The following is a 24477-nucleotide window of genomic DNA, read 5'->3' as shown; positions in this document are numbered from 1 at the left end:
AGTACCTACTATGCCATTAAAAATGGTGTGTCAGCACCGAGCTCTTTTGCTTAACATCATGTGGTGGAAATCCTGGGGTGTCTTGTGCAGAGCCAGGAGTTGCACCCCATAATCCTTGTGGGCCACTTCCAACTCAGGAGGTTCTGTGATTCTAAAACCAGAACCAAGCAATGCCTGTGTCTGTTCTTCCAAGCAAACCAGTTTTCTGCATGGCAAAGCTGTTTGATTTATTTTTCATAAGCTTTTTAATCCTCTACATCCTGATCTTGTCTTAGCCTGGAGGGAATGCTTAGATTTTTGACCTGTTGGTTCCTGAAAACCAAGTGCCAGAGTTTGTTGGTGATAATTTCTCATCCAAAGGCGGTTGGTTCACATAAGCCCTGGAAGCTCTGAATGCTTTTTTGACCTTTTTGACGCTCTCCTTTCTCTCACACCAATCCTTTCCACATTAAATGTGCTCACTCATGCATTTCTCAGCACTGAATTTATCCTGGTTTTTAGGGTGGTGCTCTCTTTGTGTCATTAAATTATTTTATTGATTTCCCTCTTTTAATAGAGAAAAAAAAAAAGTTGGGGGAATAAAAGCCTTGGAGTGGCTGCTCTGGAAGAAAATAGTTGAACAAAGACCTCTGGCATAACCTTTGATAATCCACAGCATTTAGATCTGCCTCCAATGTTTTATTAAAGTCTTATATTGTTTAGTAGTTTATTTTTGGTGGAATCTTTGTCTTTTCCTTTGGGATTTGGGGTAATGTTTTCCTGCAAAGGTCAAGCATTAAGAGACTACCCATAATGTCTTTCTTTTCTTTAACAGAGCTGGTGATTTCAGTGCTAAGTTAAAAAGCATTTTTGTTTTTTAAAAAAAGTAATGTGCATTGGTAAACCCAAATCTTTGGTCTCCCTGCTGACTTTTTTGCCATCCTTAAGGAGTAACTAAGACGTACTTTTTGTTGCCCATTTTACCAATAAATATTTATAAATGCTGAAGTAGAGGGAAAGCTGGTCTAGTACAGGGAAAGTCTCCTTCTCATTAGGGTATTGGGTCCAGCCCTTTAGTAGCACACAGCTGAAGGCTGACTGAAGGCTTGAAAATCATTTGGGCTCTTGTTGTTTTAGCCACAAGTGAAAATGTAAAAAAACCCAGTCAAAACCAACTGTGTGTATGTGCGTGGAGAGGGAAAATAAGTTCATCCAAGGAGTGCTGTCACAGTGCGTGCAAAGCTGCTGATTTGTAGTAGAAGCACTTGGAGACAAATCGTAGGTAAATGTAGGAGAACAGCAGGAGTTCTGGCGAGGGGCAGAGGTCCTTTTGTGCCTCTGTGTGGAGCAGTGCAGGGTGTGAGCAGTCCCCAGTTCTGAGCATGCTGTGCTGATGATTTCTCCCTTGTGTGCACTTGGAGACAAACCATAGGTAACTTTACCTACATAGGGAAATGTAGGAAAGCAGTTTTGGTGAGGAGCAGAGGTACTTTGGTGCCTGTGTGTGGAGCAATGCGGGGTATGAGCAGTCTGCAGTTCTGAGCATGCTGTGCTGACGGTTTCTCCCTTGTGAGCAGCTGGAGAGAAACCGCAGGTAAATGCAGAACAGCAGGAGTTTTGGCGAGGGGCGGAGGTCCTTTGGGGCGCGATGCAGGGTGTGAGCAGTCCCCTGTTCTGAGTGTGCTGTGCTGACAGTTTCTCACTTACGTGCACTTGGAGACAAACCATAGGTAAATGTGGGAGAACAGCAGGAGTTCTGGTGAGGAGCAGAGGTGCTTTGGTGCCTGCGTGTGGAGCAGTGCAGGGTGTGAGCAGTCCCTGGTTCTGTGCGTGCCGTGCTGACGGTTTCTCCCTTGCGAGCAGCTGGAGACAAACCGCAGGTAAACGTAGGACAGCAGGAGTTTTGGCGAGGGGCGGAGGTCCTGCGGGGTGCAGTGCAGGGTGTGAGCAGCCCGCAGTTGCAAGCACGCTGACAGCGCTGACACTTTCTCCCTTGTGTGCAGCTGGAGGACGGCGTGAGCGCGGCGGGCGGCTGGCACACGGTGCGAGTGCCCGGCAGCGAGAACGAGCTGCGCCTCACCGAGCTGGAGCCCTCCAGCCTCTACGAGGTGCTGATGGTGGCCAGGAGCGCCGCGGGCGAGGGCCAGCCGGCCATGCTGACGTTCCGCACCAGCAAGGGTAGGTGCAGCACAATGTGCCCTGTGTCCTGGCCTTCCAGAGACATTTATTTAATGACATCAGTCATTTAATGGCATCTGCTAAGCCATATGTGGAGTATTCTGCAATTTATTTGCTAAAGAACAGCCTCTAATAGCTAAAATTGCTGTAGGGCAAACTTCCTTGAGTGTGAGGCTGTTGGTAAGTAGAAACTATTAAAAGCTTGATAATATTATTTTTGGGGTGATTGTTAAGATTTGTACTGTGAGGTTTCTCTTGCTTTAAGGATCAAAGTCGGGAGCAGTCTGTCCTTGTTGAGGTTTTTAATCACAGAAGAAACTCTGCACCATTCAGTTTTCATGTGTCAACAAAGCTGTTCCTGCTTTGCTTTGCAGACACCTCAGTGACAATCTCTGCTGACCACAAGCCAGCTGTTCTGATAGTTGTGTGCAGACAGCAACAAGCACAACATTCCTAATCAGAGCATTTTTTCTTTCAAGCTTGGACACTGGTGCCTGTGCTCTTTAGCACACAAACAAGTAGATATTTTTTGTACTACTGTCCAAGAAAGGCTTTTAAGTGACAGAGGGTAGGGTTAGATGGGATATTTGGAATAAATTCTTCCCAGGAAGGGTGGTGAGGCCCTGGCACAGGATGCCCAGAGAAGCTGTGGGTGCCCTCTCCCTGGAACTATTCAAGGCCAGTTTGGATGGGGTTTGGAGCAACCTGGGATAGTAGAAGGTATGCCTGCCCAGGGAAGGGTGTAGACTAAGATGAGCTTAAAGGTTCCTTCTGACTCAAACCCCTCTGGAATTCTATGAAGGACAGGATAGCTTAAATTTTATCTAAGAATGTAATGTCTTCATGAAATTTGTGAGACATACTTAGATCCTTTGCCCTGTCCATCCTTGTCATCATTCTGTCAGTGAACAGATACAAAACTGATGGTCCTCAACCTCTGAAAATCTCTCCCCTGCTAAAAAAAGTAAACAACTCCCTAATTGTGACCTATCTACCCCCCAGAACATCTCTGCCTGATGAAATTTTGGGTCCCTCCCAGGCACCTGCCTAACAACTCAAATCCTGGCTGACTACTACTCGCCCTACACGGCCCAGCAGACACAGCCCCAGGCGGCACCACCCTCAGCCACACACAGAGGAATGCTCAGTATGGCTGACTGGTCCCTCACCTGCTCCAAAGGGAGCCTCATTCTTCATCTGCATCCATCAGCACGCTCGATGAGGATTCTATGGCTCCTACTTACACAAAGAAACCTCCAACACAGGAGTCGTCCTGCTCCCCCTTCATAGGCTGTGTGCTACCATGAAGCCAAACACCATTTTGAGAGGCCACAGTCATCCATCCCCAGCCTCTTCTCAGCCTTCCCCCTCCTTGCACAGACCCTCAGAGGATGAGTCTGAGAAGAATTCTCTGTAGAAAACCCCACACTTACCTGATTTTTTGCGCTACACCTCCTCCCTTTATCATCACAGGTGCACATTCCTCCACCCCACCTTCCTCCACGCGTCGGGTTCAAACGACCCCCAGGGGATTGTACCAAACTGTGGCAAAATCCCATTCCACCCATACTTTTCCATAAAAGACATCCTAGTGTTCATACTCGTGTTCCTCCTCCTACTAACCCTCCCAGCTTACTGGGAGGCCAAGGAAGCTTCACACCAGCAAAGCCACTTGTCACAGCCCATCATATTAAACCCAGGTGGTGTTTCCTCTTCACTGTCTTGTGGTCAATCCCTGCAAATTCGGGGGAGTCAGTACTGCCACCCCTACCCTGCTCCATACTATCCTGCCACCCCTACTGCCACAGGCCAGAAGCCCTCTCAGCCTGGTATACTGGCTCCAGCTGCTTCCACAGCACTTTTACTCCTTCTCTAGACCTGGGTTTCAGTGTGTAATTTTCCCCATCTGGTGATGTTGTGATGAGTGGGCTTGGCAGCACAGGCAGGAGCTGGCAGCATCACCACTAAGCACTGTGGATGCCAGTACTGCAGATGGGCACTCACTCACCCACAGCCAAGTGCCTGGGTGGGAAATCTCTCTTGCTCTCCCAGAGAAACATCCTGATTGCTAACCTGACTGTCCAGCTTGGGATTTGAAGCCAGGGCAGCATGGTAGCAAGTGACCTTGTAGAGTGAGCATTGACAAACAGCATTTCCTTATGCAGGCCCTACACTGATGTACTGTCTGTCAAATCTTCTTAGAAAGAACATCATCCTCGAAAAACACGCAGGCTCCATCTCCACCCGTAGGAATCCCCAAACATCCCATTGTTCATGAAGGCACAAATAATTTCGGTGTCATCCTTCCGGACCTGTCTCGCCACAGTGGAGGTAGGAGTGTGGATGGTTTGTGATTTGGGCACTAAAAGTTGTGTTGCCAGGAGCTGTACCTGAGTTAACCTGTGTTTATTACTGCTCCAGGTGCTTGTATTGCCTCCTCTATTTCCTGTTTATTCTGAGGTTACTCTGTTACATAGGATATTTCCTAGGATGCTGCTGCCTGCATGTGTGGCTCTCAAAAAACGAGAGAATTTTCACTTACAACCCGTATTCTTAATGCTCATTTTTAAACCTATGGTTTCTTTTTGCTAAATACTCTGGTTTTCTCTTTCCTTACACCGAGAAAGAGCCAGAGGAAATGGGAAGTGGCTGTGTCAGAGCTTTAAGTTCTCAAAGTGTGTGATATCTGTTCTGAATGTTTTCCTGTGGCTTTCCAGGGACAGGCTTATTTCTGATGGTGAGGAGATACAAGCACTTCCCAGTAGATGTGAGGTTTGCCCTGGTTTCCAGTGAAAAGAGCACGTTTATAGTCCTTTTTCTCATCCCCCCTTCCCCCAGCCTTTGAACTCCTTGGCCTGGTTCAGGCAGATTTACTCATGGGCTGAGATCTCAGAGGTATCTAAAATTTGGGGTAAAGCCAAAGGTGAGTGGAGAGGTTTAGTAACATGGGCAAGGAGCTGAGCCTGTGGCAGCACTGAATGTCAGAGGAGCCACACAATGGCCTTACTTGCCTGGCTGCAAATGCTCAGCTGCTTCATGCCCCAGAGCTGCCAGCCTGCTGCTCCTTGCTCCACTCCTCTCCTCAGCACCAGCTCCCTGTTCATGAATCCAGGCTAGTTTAGTAAAGTCTCACAGCTCTTACAACCCAATTTACTAACACCCCTCTTTCCCTTCTCTCTGTCCCACTGCTGCCTGTAACTTCAGTGAGTTCCGTAAGTACATCCTGGTGCATGCTTTGTTCTCTCTTCCTTCTCATTTCTCCAGCACTCGTTAATGCAGATGGGTTGAAGTCTCATTGGGTCTGGGGGGATTTTGGGGGCTTGAAAATAATAACCATGTTTTTCACTTAGTGTATGTGTCTGTTTTCATGTAGAAATGGTTGGAGTAGTGCAATACCATACAATTTTTAAATATTATATTGGTAAGATAATTAATTCCTCTTGAATTGTCTGCTCGTCATCCATCCTTTTCAGCAGAGTAAGGGCAGTGGTGATTTCAGGAGGATTAAAGATTCTCCATGTTAATATGTGAAATCCAAGGCAATCATCAGCAACGAGTCTAATCTGTTGTTAGTGAAAATTAAGTTTCAGCTGACTCTAATCCTCTTGAATTTCCCCTTTCAGTTCCAGAAGCTCCTGACCGACCCACGATATCCACGGCATCAGAGTCGTCCGTCTACGTCACGTGGATCCCCCGTGCCAACGGGGGCTCCCCCATCACTGCCTTCAAAGTGGAGTACAAACGTCTGGGTCGCAACAGCGACTGGCTCGTCGCAGCTGGCAACATCTCTCCCTCCAAGCTGTCTGTGGAAGTTAGGAACTTGGAGCCAGGTATCAGAAATGATCTTTCATAACTGCAGCTCTTCAGTTTTTTTCATTTTAACTTCTGCTTGGATTGCCCTGTTTCTGCTCGATTAGGTTTGGGTTTTGTGTATGGCCTAGGAGCTCGTTACGTGAATTTAAGTTGATTTCTGGCTTTCCAAGTGGAAAAAAACCACACCATAATTTAATACTTGCTCATGTGGAGAGAAGGGTTGTGTATCACTGCTATTTTTAACTTAATTGTCCTTCTAGTGAACACTCAGAATGTAGAGAAAAATGCATTAATGGAAAAATGTTTGTCCTGACTTCTTCCAGTGTCTAGCCTGAAAACTCGGGCAAAAAACACAAGAGAAAATGGAATGGATGGTGATAGGGATCCTTTGAAGCATCTTCTTAGTGCCCACCAGTTTAGGGATTTCCTGAGTTGATGGAGGTATCTCCAATAGCCTTTGGATTTTCCTTGAGTAACTTCCAGAAGCTGTTTATGTCGCCACATCAGTCTGTGGCAAGGACTCCTTTTCTGACTAGATGGTGTGCAAAAACTACTTCCTAACCTGTTTAGTCTCTCCTTGAATCCTCTTTCCAGCACTTGTTTTGCTACAAGGGCTTCTTTCTTTTCCCTGTTTCCCTTAAAAGGAGAAATGTACAGGTTCCGAGTGATCGCGGTGAACAACTACGGGGAGAGCCCGCGGAGCGCGGCGTCGCGCCCGTACCAGGTGGCCGGATTCACCGGCCGCTTCTCCAGCCGGCCCATCGCCGGCCCGCACATCGCCTACACCGAAGCCATCAGCGACACCCAGATCATGCTGAAATGGACGGTGGGTACAGCAGTTCTGCCTGTTCTTCCCACAGCTCGTGCTGCAAAGTCGAGGATTAAGAGCTGTTTGCGGAGTGGTGAGCAGGGGTTTTCCTCCCCCCCACGAGACCTGGAGATGATCGTGTTCCTAGGATGGGGCTGTATGGTAGAACTGGGGGACTTAATGGGACTTGTGCCTTTGGAGCCCTCTGCCCCCATTTCCAGACTTTTTCCCACTCAGAGGCAGCCCTGTCAGTTGTCTGTTGCCTTTTGCACCATCTCCCAGCTTCCCTCCACCCCACTCCCCTTCCAGCTCTGCGGGGACCCCGCACACCCCTCCTTGGGTTACGCCAGATGTGCCCAACTGGCAGCTCCAGTGAGAGGCTGCAGCCGCCCCAGTCCACCTGCTCTGGCACAGACATCTCAGAGGCACCAGTGGGCTTAACTCTGTCCCAAGCCCTGTTCATGCCATGAGTTGTGAGTGAGTTGGCTCAGTTTCCTGCAATTCCTGCTGCTTTTGTCAATCCAGGCTGGGGTGGCTGGGAGCGTGTTTCAAACCCGCCGTCTTCCCCCACGTCCAGTGGAGGTTTCATGTTAGAGAAACATTTTCCTTTCCCCTGTTACCTCGTCTATTGTAAACAAGTACTTTAAAGTCCTTATTGAAACCCACAGAAATTCTTTGCTCTTGTTTTGAAATCTAACCCCCTGGTATACTTTGGAGGATTTAATGTGTAGAGTTCCCAGTGTTAGTTTGCTCTGCTAGCTCAGCCTTAAGAGATGTTAAGGATAATAAACTTAAAATAACCTCTGGTTCCTCAGGAGGCTGCATAACTTAAAGATTCTTGAGCTGATTTTTAGAGTGACCTTAACTCTTTCTGAAGAGTTTTATGGTTTTAACTTTTCCATTTCCATTAATCATGCAGATTTTCAGGCTGTGCATGGTCAAAGCCTAACTGAGGGTTTGGGAAGTGATGTGGGAGGCAAGTGTTGGCCCAAGCTCAGTCTCTTGTACCCATCCTGCTCTCTGGCTACTCAGGGGAGTTCAGTCACCTTTGCTTACACAACCTTATTAAAAATACTCATATTTGCAGAGGATGAGCTACTCGGTGACGACAACTCAGCAAGGACTCAGTTAAAACTTTTCTTCTCTCATGCAGTCTCTTAAAATTCTTTTGTAGTACATCACATCGAGCAACAACAACACGCCCATCCAAGGATTTTATATCTATTACCGGCCCACGGACAGCGACAACGACAGCGACTACAAGCGGGATATTGTGGACGGTACGGTGCCTGCTTGGAGAAGGGGAAGGACACCCTGTAGCCATGTTGGCTGTGTTTATATGAAATCTAAACTGCTTTTCCCAAGCAGTCTTTATAATATATCTCACAGAAGGAGCTATCTCAACTCCCTAACGTCGGGTTTTGCCCACACGTGAGCTGGTTTCTTCCCTCTGAAGCCTCTTTGACATGGAAGCTTGAGAGCTAAATACAGGGTTTAAGTTTGGCTTGTTATAGAGCTGCAAATCCTTAAGGAAGGTCTATTTAAACTGGTGTAGCTTCAAGTTGTATAAAGAGAAAGCAGTGTAAATGAGGTTTAACCCAGGATAAAAACATCTGGGTTACAGACTGTACTAACAACTAGCTGGCTTTTAAAATTATTTACCCCAGCGTGGATTTTCTAAGCTGGTAGTACCTTGTGTGTAATTGCCCTTCTCTCCTCTTACCTTGCCTAATCACTTTTGCTATAAGGAAGTTGCTTTTAGCCTCAAGTGCTGTAGCACTCTGCAAATGCAAGTATGTTTGTGCTTCATTTTGCTTTTTAATCAAGTTATTTTTTTCCCCTGTGCATATTAGATCATCATTTTCCTGGAAGAAGTTATTAGATAATGTCTATATTAGTCCAGAAGTGGAAAACCCTTTAAAAAATATTTTATTTAATGTCCTTATTGCTCGGGCTGAGCAAATGCAGTGATCTCATTCTGGCCCAATGACGTTAATTATTTTTTTCCCCCTCATTTATTCAGTTACAAGAGGAATGGACCTTTATTTTGAAAATTTTCCCCTGCCAGACAATACTGCACATAGTACTTTGATGCATGACATAAGCTTTTGCACACTATAAAGCTATTAAAGATCCAGAGCTTGAGCTCAGAGGCTTTAAAGAACCTTATGCAGGCTTCACCTTCATCTGCAAATGTATTTTAGCCTTTGCTAGACAGAACTTGTGTGTTTATAAGTCTTATACACTGAGCAGTTAGTTGTTTAAGTGGGCTCCACTGTGCTGTGAAATTAGCTTGTTTCGGGGTTTTTTTCCGAGCGTGTGTGTATTGAACTCTTTGTGGCAGTCTGAAACCATTAGCAGCTGCTCCGCTCTGCCAGAGCCTGCAACAGAAATCACTTGGTGGAAAGATTTAAGCTTCAACTTTTCTTTACTGTGCTCCCCTAAATGAGCTTTTCAGGAGGGAAAAAAAAAAAAGAGAACTATTTTCAATTAAGTTGTGATTGGAAGCACTTGATGTGAAATATGTAGAGGAACATGTGACTTAAGGTATTTTTTGCCATAAATCACTTGTTCTTTGCTTTTTTTCCCCCTCTGTTACCTTTGAATTAATCTGCTTTATGACAGGGAATTTTATCTTGAAATGACTGCATGCGTTGTGGAAAAAGTGTTGTGATGCCTGTGCTAGCTAAGTGCTTGCCGCAGGCTTTCCTCACCGCTTCCTGTTAAGTCTTGTCTTTCGAGACATTCAAAACTCTGCAGAATTTTTTTTTCCTTATAAATGCCGCTGCAGGCAAAATCAGATTTTATTTGAAGGGAAAAAAAAAACAACAAAACAAAACAAAACAAAACAAAAAAAAACCAAAAAAAAAACAAAACAAAACAAAAAAAAAAAAAAAACCAAACAAAAAAACCAAGCAAAAAGCTGTGATGGCTCCGCGGTATCTCTCAGCCACTTTAAGCAAAAGTGAAAAAAACACCCCTGTCCTGCAGCGATGGTCTGCATTTCTCCGTTTCTGGTCTGAATTTCTCTGTTTCGAGAATTCTGGAGATTGAATTTTAAATGTAAATGCAGTCTGATGTCAGTTGTTTAAATGTTTTCCCTTGCTAATGGTGCACGAAGAGGACAGTTAAAGTGCCTGTACTGATTCCAGTTCCACTAATGGTTTGAAGCGGAAACCTAAAACCTGGTGTAGTAATTACCGAAAGGAATGCTTGGGGGTGGGGGCGCCGGGAAAACCGAGTCTGAATCTTGGGAAAACGTGCGATTTAGGGAAAGGCAGCTCCAGCCTCAGCCAGGGCTTGTCCGCCTTCACTGGGACATGGACACACGGAGCGTGCTGGGCAGCCCCTGGTCCAGAGGGGCCCGCCTGGGTACCCCCGCCCTGCTGGGGCCGGGCAGAGGGTCTGGACCTGGGCTGGGGTCCCGGAGGAGTTTGAGCAGCATCACGGTGACAGCCCCGGCCCGCCGAGCACGCCCGAGCCTTTTTATTAATGCTTAAATCAGTAGGTGGTAGACAGTTCCTTAGAAACAGTGGAAACAGTTCAAGGTGGTATTTTCCAAGAGGGATTAAGAGCACTCAAACAGTTAATTAAACTCCCTTAAAAAAAAAAAAAAAAAAAAAAAAGTCGCTATTTAGTAAAATTTGTCACAAGCCTGTGAAAGTAAAAACTGGGAGTGATTTATCCTGAAGTACTGAGCACTTCAGGAGGGTGTCTAAATGAAATGCTGGCCAGGGGCCAGAGATGACAAAACCATCCTGTTAGAGAAGATTGCTTGGCTCGGGCTGGGGCTCAGGCCCTGCAGGGGCAGTGGCACAGGGGCAGTGGCACCGGGACAGCCCTGCTGCATTCCCAGGATGGGTTGTAAAATGCACGTTCCATTATTTGGGGTTTTGGCCAAATTGAGCAACCCAGACGTGTCCTTTCTGTGTGACACCAATGGCTGCAGTGGTACCTTGCATCTCTAAAGTCTGCTCACAGCCAAGTTCTTCCTTGTCCCAAGCTCTCTGTGTCCATTTTCCTTGTTATTTGCTCAGTGTACTGTAAATAGTCAGCATAATAGCATAAATAAATAAATAATAAGTAAATAGTCAGCATAATCTACCCTAAACCCGTCCCTTTGACAGTTCCATGTTCAGGGTGCACAGGGCTGCTGTTGAACTTAAAATGTACATGTGTGGGCACTTGGATGTCTGGGTTTTGAGTTTAGTGAGTTCTGGCTTTTGTAGACAATGACTTTCTTTAAAAGAAAATACTGAAAAAGCCCTCACTTTAACTCATCAAAAGGTCGTTGTTATAAGCAATTTCACAAGATAAGTCTTAGAGAGTCATGGAATAATTTGGGTTGAAAGGGACCTTCAGGATGATCTAGTTCCAACCCTCTGTCCTGGGATGCCACTCGTGGACCATGGTTTCAGCTAAGTCCATAAACCACTACTGAAGATTTTAGTGCTAACAAGACAAGCTGCAGTGCCCCTGCATTTGGTGGAAAAGGTCTCTGCAATGGTCGTTGTCCATAATTCTGGTTCCTGTGGGTAAATGAGCTGCAATCAATTTACTTTTTGTCCCCCCAACAGGTACGAAGCAGTGGCACCTGATAAATCACCTGCAGCCTGAAACTTCTTATGACATTAAGATGCAGTGCTACAACGAGGGAGGGGAGAGTGAGTACAGCAACGTGATGATCTGCGAGACCAAAGGTGAGGCTGCGGGGCCGAGCCGAGGTGGCCTTTGGGACGGGAAAGATCCACTGGGGGAATTTTTGTGCAGCACAAAAGTCAGCTGCAATGATGACCATAATTTTCTGGAATGTTTCGGAGGATTGTTTTGTCTTCCGAAGCTGGGATTGTTTTGAACATATGGAAAGTGATCCGTTGCACTCCTGAGGCTCTCAGCAGAGCTCTGCAGCTCTGCCTGCCCTCAGAGATAGTGCTGCTGCCTCTGCGCTGCTGATGGCCTCTCCTTAGGAGACAACCATGCGCCTGAAGATGACAGAATTGATTTGTACATCTGTTTTATGTCTTCAGGGCTCTGTGACACGTTGTATAAGTGCAGACCACAGCAATTGATGGCTGTGTTGGCTGCCTCCATCCCTAATCCTGCATGCCTCTGGCACAAAGTTTGTACTGTTCTCGGGAAGTGTCAGATATGGCAGTCACATTTATTTTGCGAAGAATTCCTGTCTCCTTTAATCTCTAAAACCAAGTAAGGCTGTAAAGGGAAAATGCAGACAGTAAACTTCAAATGCAGTGCTATGAAAAAATGTTTGAGAAAAAAAAAAAAGAAAAAAGCCCTCTGGGAGAGGAAGCATCAAAATTCAGTGAAGTGAGTAGTGAAACCTTTGAAGGAAGGAGTAGGAGCTGCAGGGCTTCAAGGCTGCGCACACAGTTGGTCTCCCTCCTCCAAGGATTATAACTTTCTTCTCTAATTTTAAAATGGGCAAGATGTAATCTGTCATTCACACTGCCTCTTCTTTAAAATTTATCTCCCCCAGGCTTATAAGAGTGATACAGTTTATCCAGCATACCTGCATGGAGGTGCTTGTGTCTTTCTGACCAGCTTCACTCCTAAGCCAGGGACCTCTTTTAGGGTTTTAGTGTCAAATGAAATAAATCTGAACTGTGGTGTACTGGAAACTAATGTAAATGCAATTCCTGGGTTAAACCAGCATCTCATTTTCAGTGATTTTCTGTTCATCTCTTGGTTGATCTTCAACTGTGTGGTTTGGAAAGGGGGTTAGCAGGGTTCACATCAGATAAGAGCAGGTCATCTGGCAGAGCCTGGGCGAGAGAAATGAGTGTTGTGGTTTTTCCTGACCTCAGAAGTGGAAAGATTTGTGCTCTTTCAAGTTGAGAGTTAGAGCAGTTGCAGCCACGGGTACCTCGAGTGGCTCGTTAAAGTTCCAGTGACCTCAAAGAGCGGGTGAGCAGGCGGAATAATCACCACTTTCCAAGGCAAACAGTTATTACCCAATAGGAGCTGGCATTCTCATTGTAGGATTTAATATTGACTTGGAAACCTCCTTTGCAAGGCATCGGGACTTGGACTCGGCAGTAATTATTTTCATTTCATGATGAAAAAACACATTTAGAAAATGCATTTGGTGGATGTACACGTGCTTGTCTCTACTCATCCAGTGAAACGCACGCCGGGAGCGTCTGAGTATCCAGTGAGAGACCTGAGCACGCCGCCCAACGCGCCCGAGCGGGCCGGGGGCAGCGGGGCCGTGGCTGCCAGCGGCCCCGTGCGCAGCAGTGACATGCTCTACCTGATCGTGGGCTGTGTCCTGGGGGTCATGGTCCTCATCCTCATCGTCTTCATCGCCATGTGCCTCTGGAAGAACCGGCAGCAGAACGCCATGCAGAGTGAGTGGGGGTTGGTTTCAAGAGGAAAATATTACCAGAGTAAAATTAGGAATGTCCATGCTGCGTTTTATGGATGGGAAGCAGTTTCCTGTTAGGAGCCAGCTTGCATTTCTGTAGAGACTTGTACTTCCAGGTGTGCCTTAGGTGCAGACTTGGGTTTTTAAGAGCAGCAATGTCTCAATTTCTTCACACTGATGCTTCTGGTCCTGCTGCATCCCTGGAGGATTGTGATGCAGTTTCACCCAGGGAATAGTGTGGGACAGGCCTGAGTAAATTTTCTGCAGTTTGTGTTTAACTTTAAGCCCCTGCATAGGTCTCTGATGATTGCAGAGGCAGAATGTGTGTAGTCGTAATCACTTGTTAAAATTGTGGAGAGTTAAACCCTGGATCTCTCCCTTTCTTGAGTGCATCTGGAAAGAAAGAGAACTTGCAGCTCCATGACAAGTCTCTTGTTACCTCTTAGTCCCTGCACAATGAGATGGCATTCAATGGCCAAGTCTTCCAGAGAAGTATTAATAATGAAAACCTGTTCATTAGCAAGCAGGAGCCTGGAGCAGGAGCTTTGCAAGGTGCTCTGCACCCACCAACAACCCAGAGCCAGCAGAATCTCTGCACTGGCCTTTTCTGCTCCTTGTGCATAAATCAGCCTTGCTCTTGCCATGGCCTGTGGTTATTTTTAAATGCTCTTACTCTCCTACAGAGAGAAATGTAGGAGATAATGAAGATAGTGTCTTCAGCTGCAGCCCAGAGAGATCTTCTGGAAGCAGCTTATCGCAGATACAGTAGAAGGGCTGTTGGTGATACAAAAGGCCTGGTTTTAGGATGCTCTTGTAGTGATTGACATCAGCCAGGTCCTTCCAGACCAACATTTCTGGCCTGCTCTCCAGGGTGTGGCCGTTTGCCATGTCTACTTGTGTATGCTAAGCAGTTGGATATCAGCATTAGTTCACAAAAGCTAGAGAAAGAAATAATAAGTTCCTTTATTTTTAGGGATGCTCATTTAGCTTCTCCTTTATCAGTAGAAGTGCTTTCAGTAATAATGTCTTTTGCAGAGTACGACCCTCCAGGCTACCTCTACCAAGGGGCAGAAATCAACGGGCAGATGATTGAGTACACGACCTTACCCGGGACTAGCCGAGTCAACGGCAGCATCCATGGAAACTTCCTCGGCAACGGCCTCGGCAACGGCTGTCCCCACATCCATCACAAAGCTGCCAATGGTGTCAATGGGATCATGAGTGGAGGAGGAGCAGGACTGTACCCAGGGCACACCAACTCCCTGTCCAGAACACACATGGACTATGAACATCCCCATCACCTTGTGAATGTAAGGTCCTACACGGGGTGGGAGGCTCAGCCCAGACCTTGGGGTTTATTCAGGGGCTGTAGAAGCAGGCTTAATTTGTATGGGGGAATACTCATCCATTGATAACAGCCAGTTCCACTGAATTCCTTATCCCAGAGGAAGCAACTGGGCTGATACTTGTGATGCAAACATCATGGTTTTCATTTGAGAATATCAGATGACAGCAAGAATTCCAGTTACTCTGGGAAATCTGCCTCTACCCTCCTCCTAACAGCATGTAAGCTCTGAGAATGCCTCAGTGCTGAGCTGAGATACTTTACTTGTACATATGGTATTTCTCAATCTCCAAGTTAAATACATTTAATTATAGCTGCTTATTCTGCAGCTTTATGGATCACCCGTTTTTCCCCCACCTGTTTCAGATCTGTAACTCTGAGCAATGCTATTAATTATGGCAAAGCACGAATGGCGCAGGAGGTTCCATGGAATGAAGTGCCCCATACATCTTGAACTGTAGCAGAGCAATAATGCTGCTTTTTTTTTTTTTTTCAATCCCCTGTTTGTGACTGTTGAGACAGGCTCGTTTTTTGTTTTGAAATTGAAAATAAAATTAAAAACTAATTTCAGTCTGCGATCCAGCCTTTGTATGCTGTGGAAAAATACTTCATTTGCTGAAACGTGTCCTGTTTCCAAGAGAGAATAATGATTTCATTATTGTCTATGGAAACAGATGGCTTGCATTCAAACTTACTAAACTTACTCAAAACTGTGAACATTGCCCAGGAAAACTGAAAGAAAAAGTTCAAAAGTCTGAATAACCCATGCTGTTTCTGGAGAAAAAAAACGGGTCTATTGTTTGTGTTGGTAATTGAGCACAAGCACTTCATTTTATTGAACAACAAATTAGCACTTGCACAGTAGTTGCCACTTCAGTTCCCTCCAGTCTGAGCCCAGACCAGTCAGTTCTTCACCCCATTCTGCCTTTGGCCTACCCATGGAGCAAGAAGTGCCCACTTTTGGCTGTTTTCAAGAGCAACCAAAGCCCAAACTAGTTTTTTTTTTTGACCTTTCCAGCCTCCCAGTGGGTGAAACTCTCCAAAAATCTCCAAGCTCTCAGGGAGGCAACATTCGCTGTGCTCAAAAGCTTGCCTGAGAGAAAGACTGGGAGTTTGCATTATATTTTGTCCCTCCCATTTTTATTTTTTTGGGGGTGAAAAAAGGAAATACGTTTGTGATAACACAGGTCTTGTTGCCTGGAGCTCCTCTGTGCCTTGAGGTGTCCACCCAGCACTGCTCTCTTGCTGGGAACAGGTGATGGGGTTGAGTTTTCCTTTCCCCACTCCCTGTTGTAGACAGTTTGAGTCACACAATCTCTGCCCATGGAGAGGGGCTGGGACTGGCACGTGGGTGAGGCTACCAGAGGAACAGGATGTTCTGATCTTCCTTAGGTCGCTCTTTATTGTTTCAATGATTGGGTTAAATGAGGAAGGGAGAAACTGGCCAGGATGGCAATCAAGACTAATTAGGCATTTCCTCAGTGCTCCCTATCCCTCAAAAACTTCAGGATAAGCTCTGTTTTTGCAAAAATAGAGATTGCTAGAAGTTGTCTACCAGCTGAGCTGCCAAAAGCTAGGTGAGCCTTCCCAGCCTGGCTCCCTCCTGGAGCCCAGTGCAGGAGGCTGGCTCTGCAGCCCCTTGGAGTGGCTCCCACATCACTGTCTGCCTGGTCCCTAACAATGAGGTATGTGTTAATCTGGGCATTTCAACTGGCTTGTAATGGCCCCGTTAGCCAAAACCAACAACACAAAATCCCTCTCACCCGGAGTCATTGCTGGCTGAGGAATTACCCCATCTGTACAAATACCAAACGGTTCAAAAATCAGTGTAGTGAAGTAAACTGATCTAATCGGAGTAATTACAGGAAAGTGGGATGGGTTTGTATGTGACATCAGCCCTGCAAATTTAATCCTCTGTCTCCCTAAACAAGCCTTGCGTGCTAATGAACAGCAATTCGCTTTCGTATCTGTCATCAGCGTTAAAAATAAATATATTTACAGTGTGTTTATTAAATTAAACCTCAGCATATTAAGCTGAAAACAGACCAGGGAAATGACCACATACTTGTCTAAGCTGCAGTTATTTACTTTTCCCTGACACACACACTGGCAAAGCCCTCCCCTGGCCTTTGGACAATCGCTCAGTGTTGCCATGCCACGTACAGCCCGGAGCAGGGCATCGATAACGTGATCGGAGTGGGGAAACTGAGTCAAAGAGCTCTTGGGTGTCCCAATAGTGATTTGGTTCATTTGATTAATTATTAATTGTTAATCCTTCCTGCTGCAGGGTGGTGGGATGTACACGACAGTGCCGCAGGCTGACCCCTCGGAGTGCATCAGCTGCCGGAATTGTCGGAACAATAACAGGTGAGAAATGACCTGCCCAGAGAACAGCGCTCCCTCTGTGTGCTGGGGTGGAGCTGGGGTTGGCAGAAGATGAGAGCTGGAGTCCTGGCTAGCATGAGGAGCTCCATGGATGACCTCAAGAGCAGTTGAGGATTTTCCATAGGACAGAATAAAACAAATTGTTAAAACCCCAGAGCTCACTTTGCTCAACATGCTCCTCTGATGCCCTCTAGGAAGTGAGGCAGGTTGGGCACTGGATTTTTTAAAAAAAATCTGTATTTCCTGTGTTTTTCTTCAGTTCTGAGATAACAAAATCATTCCATATGGAGCTTGTCAAATCGGATTTAATTGGTCTTCTATATTTTACACTTCCTGACATTCCCTTAAGAACACTAACCAACTCACTCCTTTGCCGTCACAATGCTGTTCTTTGTAAAACACGGGATTTGAAGTTCTTGAGGCCTTCAGGAGGAGATGACCAGCCGTTGTCAGAGTGGGATACATTTTTTTTCCTGTGAAAAAGGATTCTTGTGTAGAATAAGGGAAAATCTGTCATCTGCATTGTAGCTGGGAGTGGGAAACCTAATAAAAGTTACTAAGTTTTCACTTTTGAAATTATTGTCCTCCTTAGGCTGCTGACTAAATCTCTGGTTATTTTCATTATTAGAAATAATGACTGAAAGTCAGACAAGCTGGGCTGCTCTGACTGGTAGGTTCTGGGCTTTTTTTTCAATCATATTTTGATTTTTCAGTATTGTTAAAATCTTCAGCTGCCTTTAGGTGTGCATCTGGCTAAGCTGAGTTGAAATTAATAATCAAATCATTGAATATTCTGAGTTGGGCCCACAAGCATCATGGAGTCCAACCCCTGTTGAACAATAAAGCTGTTGTTGAAGGCAGAAAACACATTCACTTTATTTTCATAGTTTTACTTTTTAAAACACCACTTATGAGCTTTGAATCCTTCTTGCTTCCATAAATATGTGCATGCCAGTGTAATGCTGACAAGCTGCTGCTCGCAGGTGGAGCTGGGCATGCCTTGCCTGGCCCAGAGTTCCTGTCAGGTCTCAGGAAAGCCCAGTACGTTCCCTCACGCACCAATGCTGTGATTTTGAGCAGGCTGTGCAGCAGCTCTCACCAGGATGTCTGAGACTCGTGGTAATTTAGAACACACCATATGTGTTACACTGTAATTAAGAGCTTGCTTCCAGTGTTAAACACATTTAGGTCTTTATTTGCTCTTTTTTTTTTTTTCCGTAAGAAAGCGAGGGAAAGAGTTCCATCCTCTGCAACTGCACTGCTCCTCCCAGAGGTCATCAGCAGGGCCTGAACTTTGAGTTTTCACAGCCCCTTTCTATATTTGACTGCTTGATAGAGAAACAAGTTGTCCCTTACAGCTGCCTTGCCCCGGAGGGGATCATTAACCTCGGTTTGGCAGAGAGCTGCACAGCAGGGACCGCTCTGTTCCTGTCCTGGTGCTGGGGGAATGGAAAGAGGACATGGGAGAGGGGAATGGAGAGGACCAGAACGTGCCTCAGCTTTACACCAGGGAGCTGGGTGTATGGCCAGGGTGAGGAGGAGGAAGAGGAGAAGGAGGAGGAAGGCCTGTTGGGTTAGTGCAGCCAGCCCAATAGGTTTTGGTAAGTGGGAATTTGAGGCTGGAGTGTTTTCCCCAATTTGTTCAAGCGCACTGCACAGGTGAGGGCTGTCCCCCTGACCTGCCTGTCCTCATCCCACCCTGGAATCACGTGCTGAAATCAGGCAGTTCCCCCGTGGCAGGAGGGGAAGGGAGGTTCAGGTGGACACACCTCTGGCAGGGCGTGCCAGACCAGGAGTGTGGCCTTGGTGCCATGAATTCCTCACTGACCCAATTCCACCAAATGCCTGGAGCTGTTGCTGATTTGAGATGAATGCAGCAGTTTTGTGAATTGTGACCACGTGCAAATGAATCCTAAAGGTTCAGCATTATTTCATAGCTGTTTTCAGCAGCAGCCATCTCGGAGCAGGTTTTATTATTCCAGTGCTGAAATCCCTGGGTCTTCTGTTTAAATTAGCACTTTATCCCTCATAACTTCTCATGGAGCCTTGCCAGAGGGAGAAGCTGCTGAAAACTGGAGACCTGCTTTGCTATTGTGGACAAAACTTGTGGTTGACAGGATTGAGAACTGATCTTTTTTTCTTCTCTTGTGCCTTTGTGCTAAGGCTCTCAAGATACCTGACGTTTGCAGAGGAATTTACACTTTTGCAGATCTCTCTCCTTTGCAAATTCACTGTATTTTGATCAGAAATCTGAAATACATAATTCAAATGTAGGAACATCAGTTTGTTTTTCCAGCTTTTTCATCTAAATCATGATTTTTTTTTTTTCGATTATGGTTTAGTAGGGTTTCAGTATTAAGAACTGATAGAAGATGTGTTTTCCCAGCAGGGATTTTACAAGGGTCTTCCTCCACACTCTGCTCTGGATATCCCCATGGCTAGTTTCCATCCAAATGTGGTTATTGAAGCTTAGAAGGCTGAACTGCTGTGTTGAAACATCCTTCAAGCTCTTACAATAATACAGAGAACTTCACTGACCCCTGTATCTTTAAGAAGAAACCCCCAGAAATGTGCAAACCCAAACATTTAGATGGGTTTCTCTGAGCCTTTTTTTCTAAATAATAAGTGAGTACAGTCAAAACCTCTGCGGAGAGAAAGGCAAACTAATAAATGGATTTGTTTGAGGACCAGATGTGTTTCATGTGGATTCTCCAGTGGCTTCTGTGGTATTTTGGTACTTGGAATAATGATTTTGGAGGCAGTTACAGGAGTGGGAGGACAAAACAGGAGAGTGAAGGTTGAAGCTTAGTGCTGCTCCATCCTCACAGTTTTTGGGAGGGGAGCAGGCTCCAGAGAGAACCCATTTGTGCTGTTCTGGCTTTGCAGGTGAAGCATCTGCCAGAGGGAAAGCTCATTACAGTTCTTCCTCTGACAAGTTTGTGTTGTTGGGTGTTTTGTTGCTCTTTCAGTTCTGGCAGTATTGATCAGGTTTTGGTCAGGTTTCAGGTATGAACTGAGGCTCTAGACAGGGCTGTAGATCAGGTCCTTCCAGTGTGATGGTTTTCCATATTGCCATGACTTTTTTAATGGCATAAAAGTGGTTTCTGGAACTTGGGCAGGACTTAACTGAGACTGCCAAGTTAACATGTCCTGGTTTGAAACCCTTCTGAGCTCAGTGCTGGGCTGCTGTCGAGGTCAGCTCTGCTGGCTGCATCCCTGGCACCTCTGGTGTCCCAGTCCATCTTTCCTCCTTTTCCAGCAATTTTTCATCTGCTTTGCTCAGGTGTGGGCCAGAATCAGTCTGGAGCAGCACATGGTGCTACTTGCTGAGCCAGCAGCTGAGCAGGCAGGTCCAGGGATCCATTTTTGTGTTTCCAAATGCCAGTCTTACACAGCCCCAGGGATGACAGATAGCAGTCAGCGCTGGGCTGATCCCTGTGAGCAAAGCCGGTGAGGGATGGGTTTACATCTGGTCAGAAAAAAAGAGAAGAAGGGTGCTCAGAGTTGTATCTGCACTAGCACATAAAGACCTGGAGCTTGCTCAGCTCTCACAGGAGCATTTTGGGGTGTCACTGGAGAGTGTCAACACTTTCCATCCTTATTTCCATGTGTTTATCTGTGGATCTATCTCTGTCCTGCACCAAGGAGCATCTTGGCATGTAGTTTCTCAAAATTTCTAGTAGCTGTGCAGGTGAACCTTTAACTTTTTGGGTATTTATGGCTTTCTTATGTAGGAATTGTTTATATAAACGTTCCCTGAGAGCCACATTGTTCATGGAGCTACAAACACTGAGGTGTTTTCCCTCATGCCACAATGGTATGTGTGTCAAAATCCTGCTTCTTCTTGTTTAAAGCTTAAGTTCCTCAGCTGTAACAATTTATTCAGTGCTTTAATATCAATTCCACAGCTTTACACAGGTATTACAGGGCCACAATCTGACTTACACTGCAGAACAGGGGGGTTAAATTTGTTATATTGCATCTATTTTTCTAATTTGCATTCACTCCAATAACACTTAGTATTTATTTTTCAAGGTACCTAAGTGTGCTGCTTGGGTTTCAAATTTGAGCTCTTTATCTTGGCAGTGAAAACATGTTTTATGGAGTTGCTTTGATGGAGAAGTGGACTCACAAGTCAGGTCATTGGGTCTCAATTGATGGGGGAAGGAACTGAGCGTGTTTTGAATGTTTTCAGCTGTCTGCTGGGAGGAAAAAAAAACCACTCAATACTTTTATTAATCGCTCCAGAAATATATTTAAAACTGATTTGACAAATGCTCTGATTGTTGATGTGGTAAAACATTTAAAAGTTGGGGGGGGAAGAAGAAATGGGGGGAAGAAGCCACCCTGAGTAACTTTGGCCTCTGTCCCTCCCGCAGGTGTTTCACCAAAACCAATGGCACTTTCAGCAGCAGCGCGCTGCCCGTCGTGCCCCTGGGAGCCCCTTTCCAGCAGGACGCTGTGGAGATGAAGCCGCTGAGCCCCCAGGTGATGGTGGCCATGTGCCTGGCCTCGGCCAGCCCCGAGTGCAGCGCCCGGCTGGAGGAGGAGGGCAGGGAGAGCGCGGAGCAGCCCCCGGCACAGCATCCCTGCTGTCAGGGGGGCATGAGCCAGCTCTCTGTGGATTGCATGGACGGTGAGGCATCCCACAGAGGATAGCACCTGGCTGGGAAGCTGGGAATATTCTGTAGGACATCTGTAGGGAGCTTAATTTATTGCAGAGAAGCCAGTAATTAAACCCTTGTAAGAGCAGGCTCGGAGGAAGGTGAAGCCTTTCCCATCGTGGAAAGTGGGAGCAGTGCTGCTCCAGTGCCATGCCCTTGTGATTGATGCCTCTAAAAAGGGCTCATTGACACACAAGGAGGCTGTGACTGATGGATGCTGCACTCACAGCACACCCATTGGCCCCGACACAGGACACAAGCATTTCAGAGCCATCCTAGAGGCAGGAACCGGCACAGGGAGGGACCTGGTCTCTGCTGGTGGAAGGAGAACCTGTTCCTTGTCCCATCCTGGAATCGTTGCACTTTGCGTGCTGAAATCAGGCTGCTCCCTGTGCACCCACCCCGTGGCAGCAGGGGGAGGGAGGTTCAGGTGGACACACCTCTGGCAGGGCGTGCCAGACCAGGAGTGTGGCCTTGGTGCCACAAACTCCTGAGTGCTTCATTTCCACCAAATGCTTGGAGCTGTTGCTGATTTGAGATGAATGCAGCAGTTTTGTGAATTGTGACCACGTGCAAATGAATCCTAAAGGTTCAGCATTATTTCATAGCTGTTTTCAGCAGCAGCCATCTCGGAGCAGGTTTTATTATTCCAGTGCTGGGCTGACCTTCCTCAGCATGAGCTGTTCAATACAGGTGCTGTGCTGGGAGAGAGCCTATGTCCTGTGCTTGTGCCTGGTATGGTGGGAATGAGCCTGAGCCCAAAGAGCATCACCCACTGGAATTAAAGAGTTTTGGGGGCATGTGGTTCTGTTGAGCTGACAGAGAATCTCCTGAAAACCCCGACACAACCACCGCCCTGCTCTTGCTTTGCAGGCGGCAGCTTCCTGCACTCGGAAACATCAAACCACATTTTGAGTTGGAGTCCCCTCATTCTTCAGCCTATTTCCAAGGACTGTAAGGAAAAGCCAGGATGGAGTTCATCCGGAGTCACCCTAAATGGTTCTGGGGACCTTTGTCAGCTCCAGCTGCAGGAAACCTGAGGCAGTGACCGTTGTCCCCACTTAAGGCCAGGAACTGCACCGCAGCACCGCTGAAAGGGAGTCACGGGGGGATGTTAATTATAACAGAGAGAGTCACTATTTATTTTTTGTAGTAGTGTCATATGAATGTATCTTGGTTTCAAAATGGTTGCCTTTTTATATTATTTATGCCTTGAAATCCCTTTTTTGTTGTTTTTTTCTTCTGCCCACACACCACAAAACTAGCCTGGTTATGTGTATAAAAAAGAATTGTAATAATATAAAGAATGAGGATGGGAAATGTGGAGTGTGTTTCCGTGGCAATTTACCAGTGGGACAAGTGCTGACAAGGAGCCTGAGAGAGGGATTTAAGCAGGTCTGAAATGACCAACAGCTGCCACCTCCCTGGCAGCTCAGTGACATGGTACTTGAACCCTCCTTTCCATCAACACCTCCTGGCCTCTCTTGGTTTTTCTGGGAAGATCCCGATGAGGAAATAAGATCAATTAAAAAATGAGCCCTGGTTGAATCTGTCCTGTGCAGCTTGAAGCAGAACTTGAGTCAGTGACTGTATCTATAGGTGCTCAATAACCCTTCTGCAGAAGTACAGGTGGAAATTCAGCCTCACTTTCCCACTCACAGAAGACAAAATTCAGTTCAGCTCTTGGTTTGAGGGATTACTAACAGCTTGGATAGCTCTGAAATGAAACCAGTCATGGTGAAGCAGCTCCCAGCAGCCCTGGGCACGACTGTCAGGAGCCCACTCATCCTGGACACGATGGAGGTGCTGCAGCCTTAACTGCAGGGCTTGGGTGGGTGTTTTAATTTTTCCTTTCCAAATTTAATCCCGGTAAATAAATCAAACCAGTGCTTGCAAAGCACTCCCTCCACCCACACGAGTCACAGTGCAAAGCCCCAGAAATGAAGCACAATTTACAGTGATGGCCACCCCGAGGTGACACGTACAGCCCAGAGCAGCGTGTCCCTGGCCAGTCTGGGAAGGGAGGGAGCCGTGCCAGCCTGGCTGCAGCTGCTCCAAAGCCCTGGGGAGCTCAGGGCTACTGGTGCAGCTTTGTCAGGCACAGGGTTTGGGGAGGGATGTCTGTGTGAGGAGGAAGTCCTTGAGATCTGCTTTAGTAGCAGCAGCTCCATGGGCTGCTCCAAGTGTTGGGATGGGGTTTTTTATATTTCATAGAATCCCAGAACAGTTTGATTTGATTGATTCTTAAAGCTCATCCCATTCCACCCCTGCCATGGGCAGGGCACCTCCCACTATGCCAGGCTGCTCCAAGCCCCATTCAACTTGGCCTTGGGCACTTCCAAGATTGGGACAGCCACAGCTTTTCTGGGTACCCTGTGCCAGGGCCTCATCACCCTCACAGGGAAGAATTTATTCCCAATATCGCATCTAAACCTGCCCTCTGGCTGTGTGAAACCATTCTCCCTTGTCCTGTAACTATCTGCTTGTATAAGAAATCCCTCTCCTTCCTTTTTATAAGCTCGCTTCAGGTGCTTGAAGGCCACAATGAGCTCTCCCCAAAGCCTTGTCTTCTATTGCATTGTTTGTAGTTATATGTATTCTTTTGCCTTTTTTTTTTAGGGTTGAGCATCCTCCCAGCTAGAGCTGCCTTATTCCAAAGTTCTCTGCACACCAGGGACTTCACACCCGTGGGCTTTGGCTGCCACGTACCCCAGAGCCACCACAGATCTCCCTCCTCCCTCTTTGTTTATCTTGTCCTCACAGACTGGATTTTCCTTTTGCAGGACCTGCTGCAAGGCTTTCCCCTTTTCCAACAGAGATTGGCCCGTGAGCGGTTGAGATTTAACTGTGGCTGCTTCGGTTTCCCCAAACACTGAAATTTAACCATGGTTTTAAATTTAAATTTAAATTTAACCTTGCTTAA

General features: G+C 46.4%; 1 protein-coding gene across 4 annotated transcripts in view; it reads left to right on the top strand.

Annotated features, from left to right (window-relative positions):
* CDON (cell adhesion associated, oncogene regulated) overlaps positions 1-23107 on the top strand; it is a 56433-nt gene extending 33326 nt beyond the window's left edge. For 2 of the 4 annotated variants that reach the window (XM_053963282.1, XM_053963283.1), the window contains exons 10-20: positions 1983-2157; positions 4360-4488; positions 5781-5987; positions 6615-6796; positions 7953-8058; positions 11356-11478; positions 12916-13143; positions 14196-14470; positions 16793-16872; positions 21270-21526; positions 22428-23107. In XM_053963282.1, coding sequence (XP_053819257.1) covers positions 1983-2157; positions 4360-4488; positions 5781-5987; positions 6615-6796; positions 7953-8058; positions 11356-11478; positions 12916-13143; positions 14196-14470; positions 16793-16872; positions 21270-21526; positions 22428-22594 — 1929 coding nt within the window. In that variant the 3' untranslated portion in view covers positions 22595-23107. Of the gene's footprint in view, positions 1-1982; positions 2158-4359; positions 4489-5780; positions 5988-6614; positions 6797-7952; positions 8059-11355; positions 11479-12915; positions 13144-14195; positions 14471-14871; positions 15024-16792; positions 16873-21269; positions 21527-22427 lie in introns of those variants that run through there. The other 2 variants (XM_053963284.1, XM_053963285.1) reach the window with 2 other exon arrangements.
* The last annotated feature ends 1370 nt before the right edge of the window (positions 23108-24477 follow it).

The sequence above is a fragment of the Vidua chalybeata genome, chromosome 23 (genome assembly GCF_026979565.1).
Source record: "Vidua chalybeata isolate OUT-0048 chromosome 23, bVidCha1 merged haplotype, whole genome shotgun sequence".
NCBI lineage: Eukaryota > Metazoa > Chordata > Aves > Passeriformes > Viduidae > Vidua > Vidua chalybeata.
The sequence above is the reverse complement of the archived record's forward strand: the minus strand, read 5'-3'. Positions and strand labels throughout refer to the sequence as shown.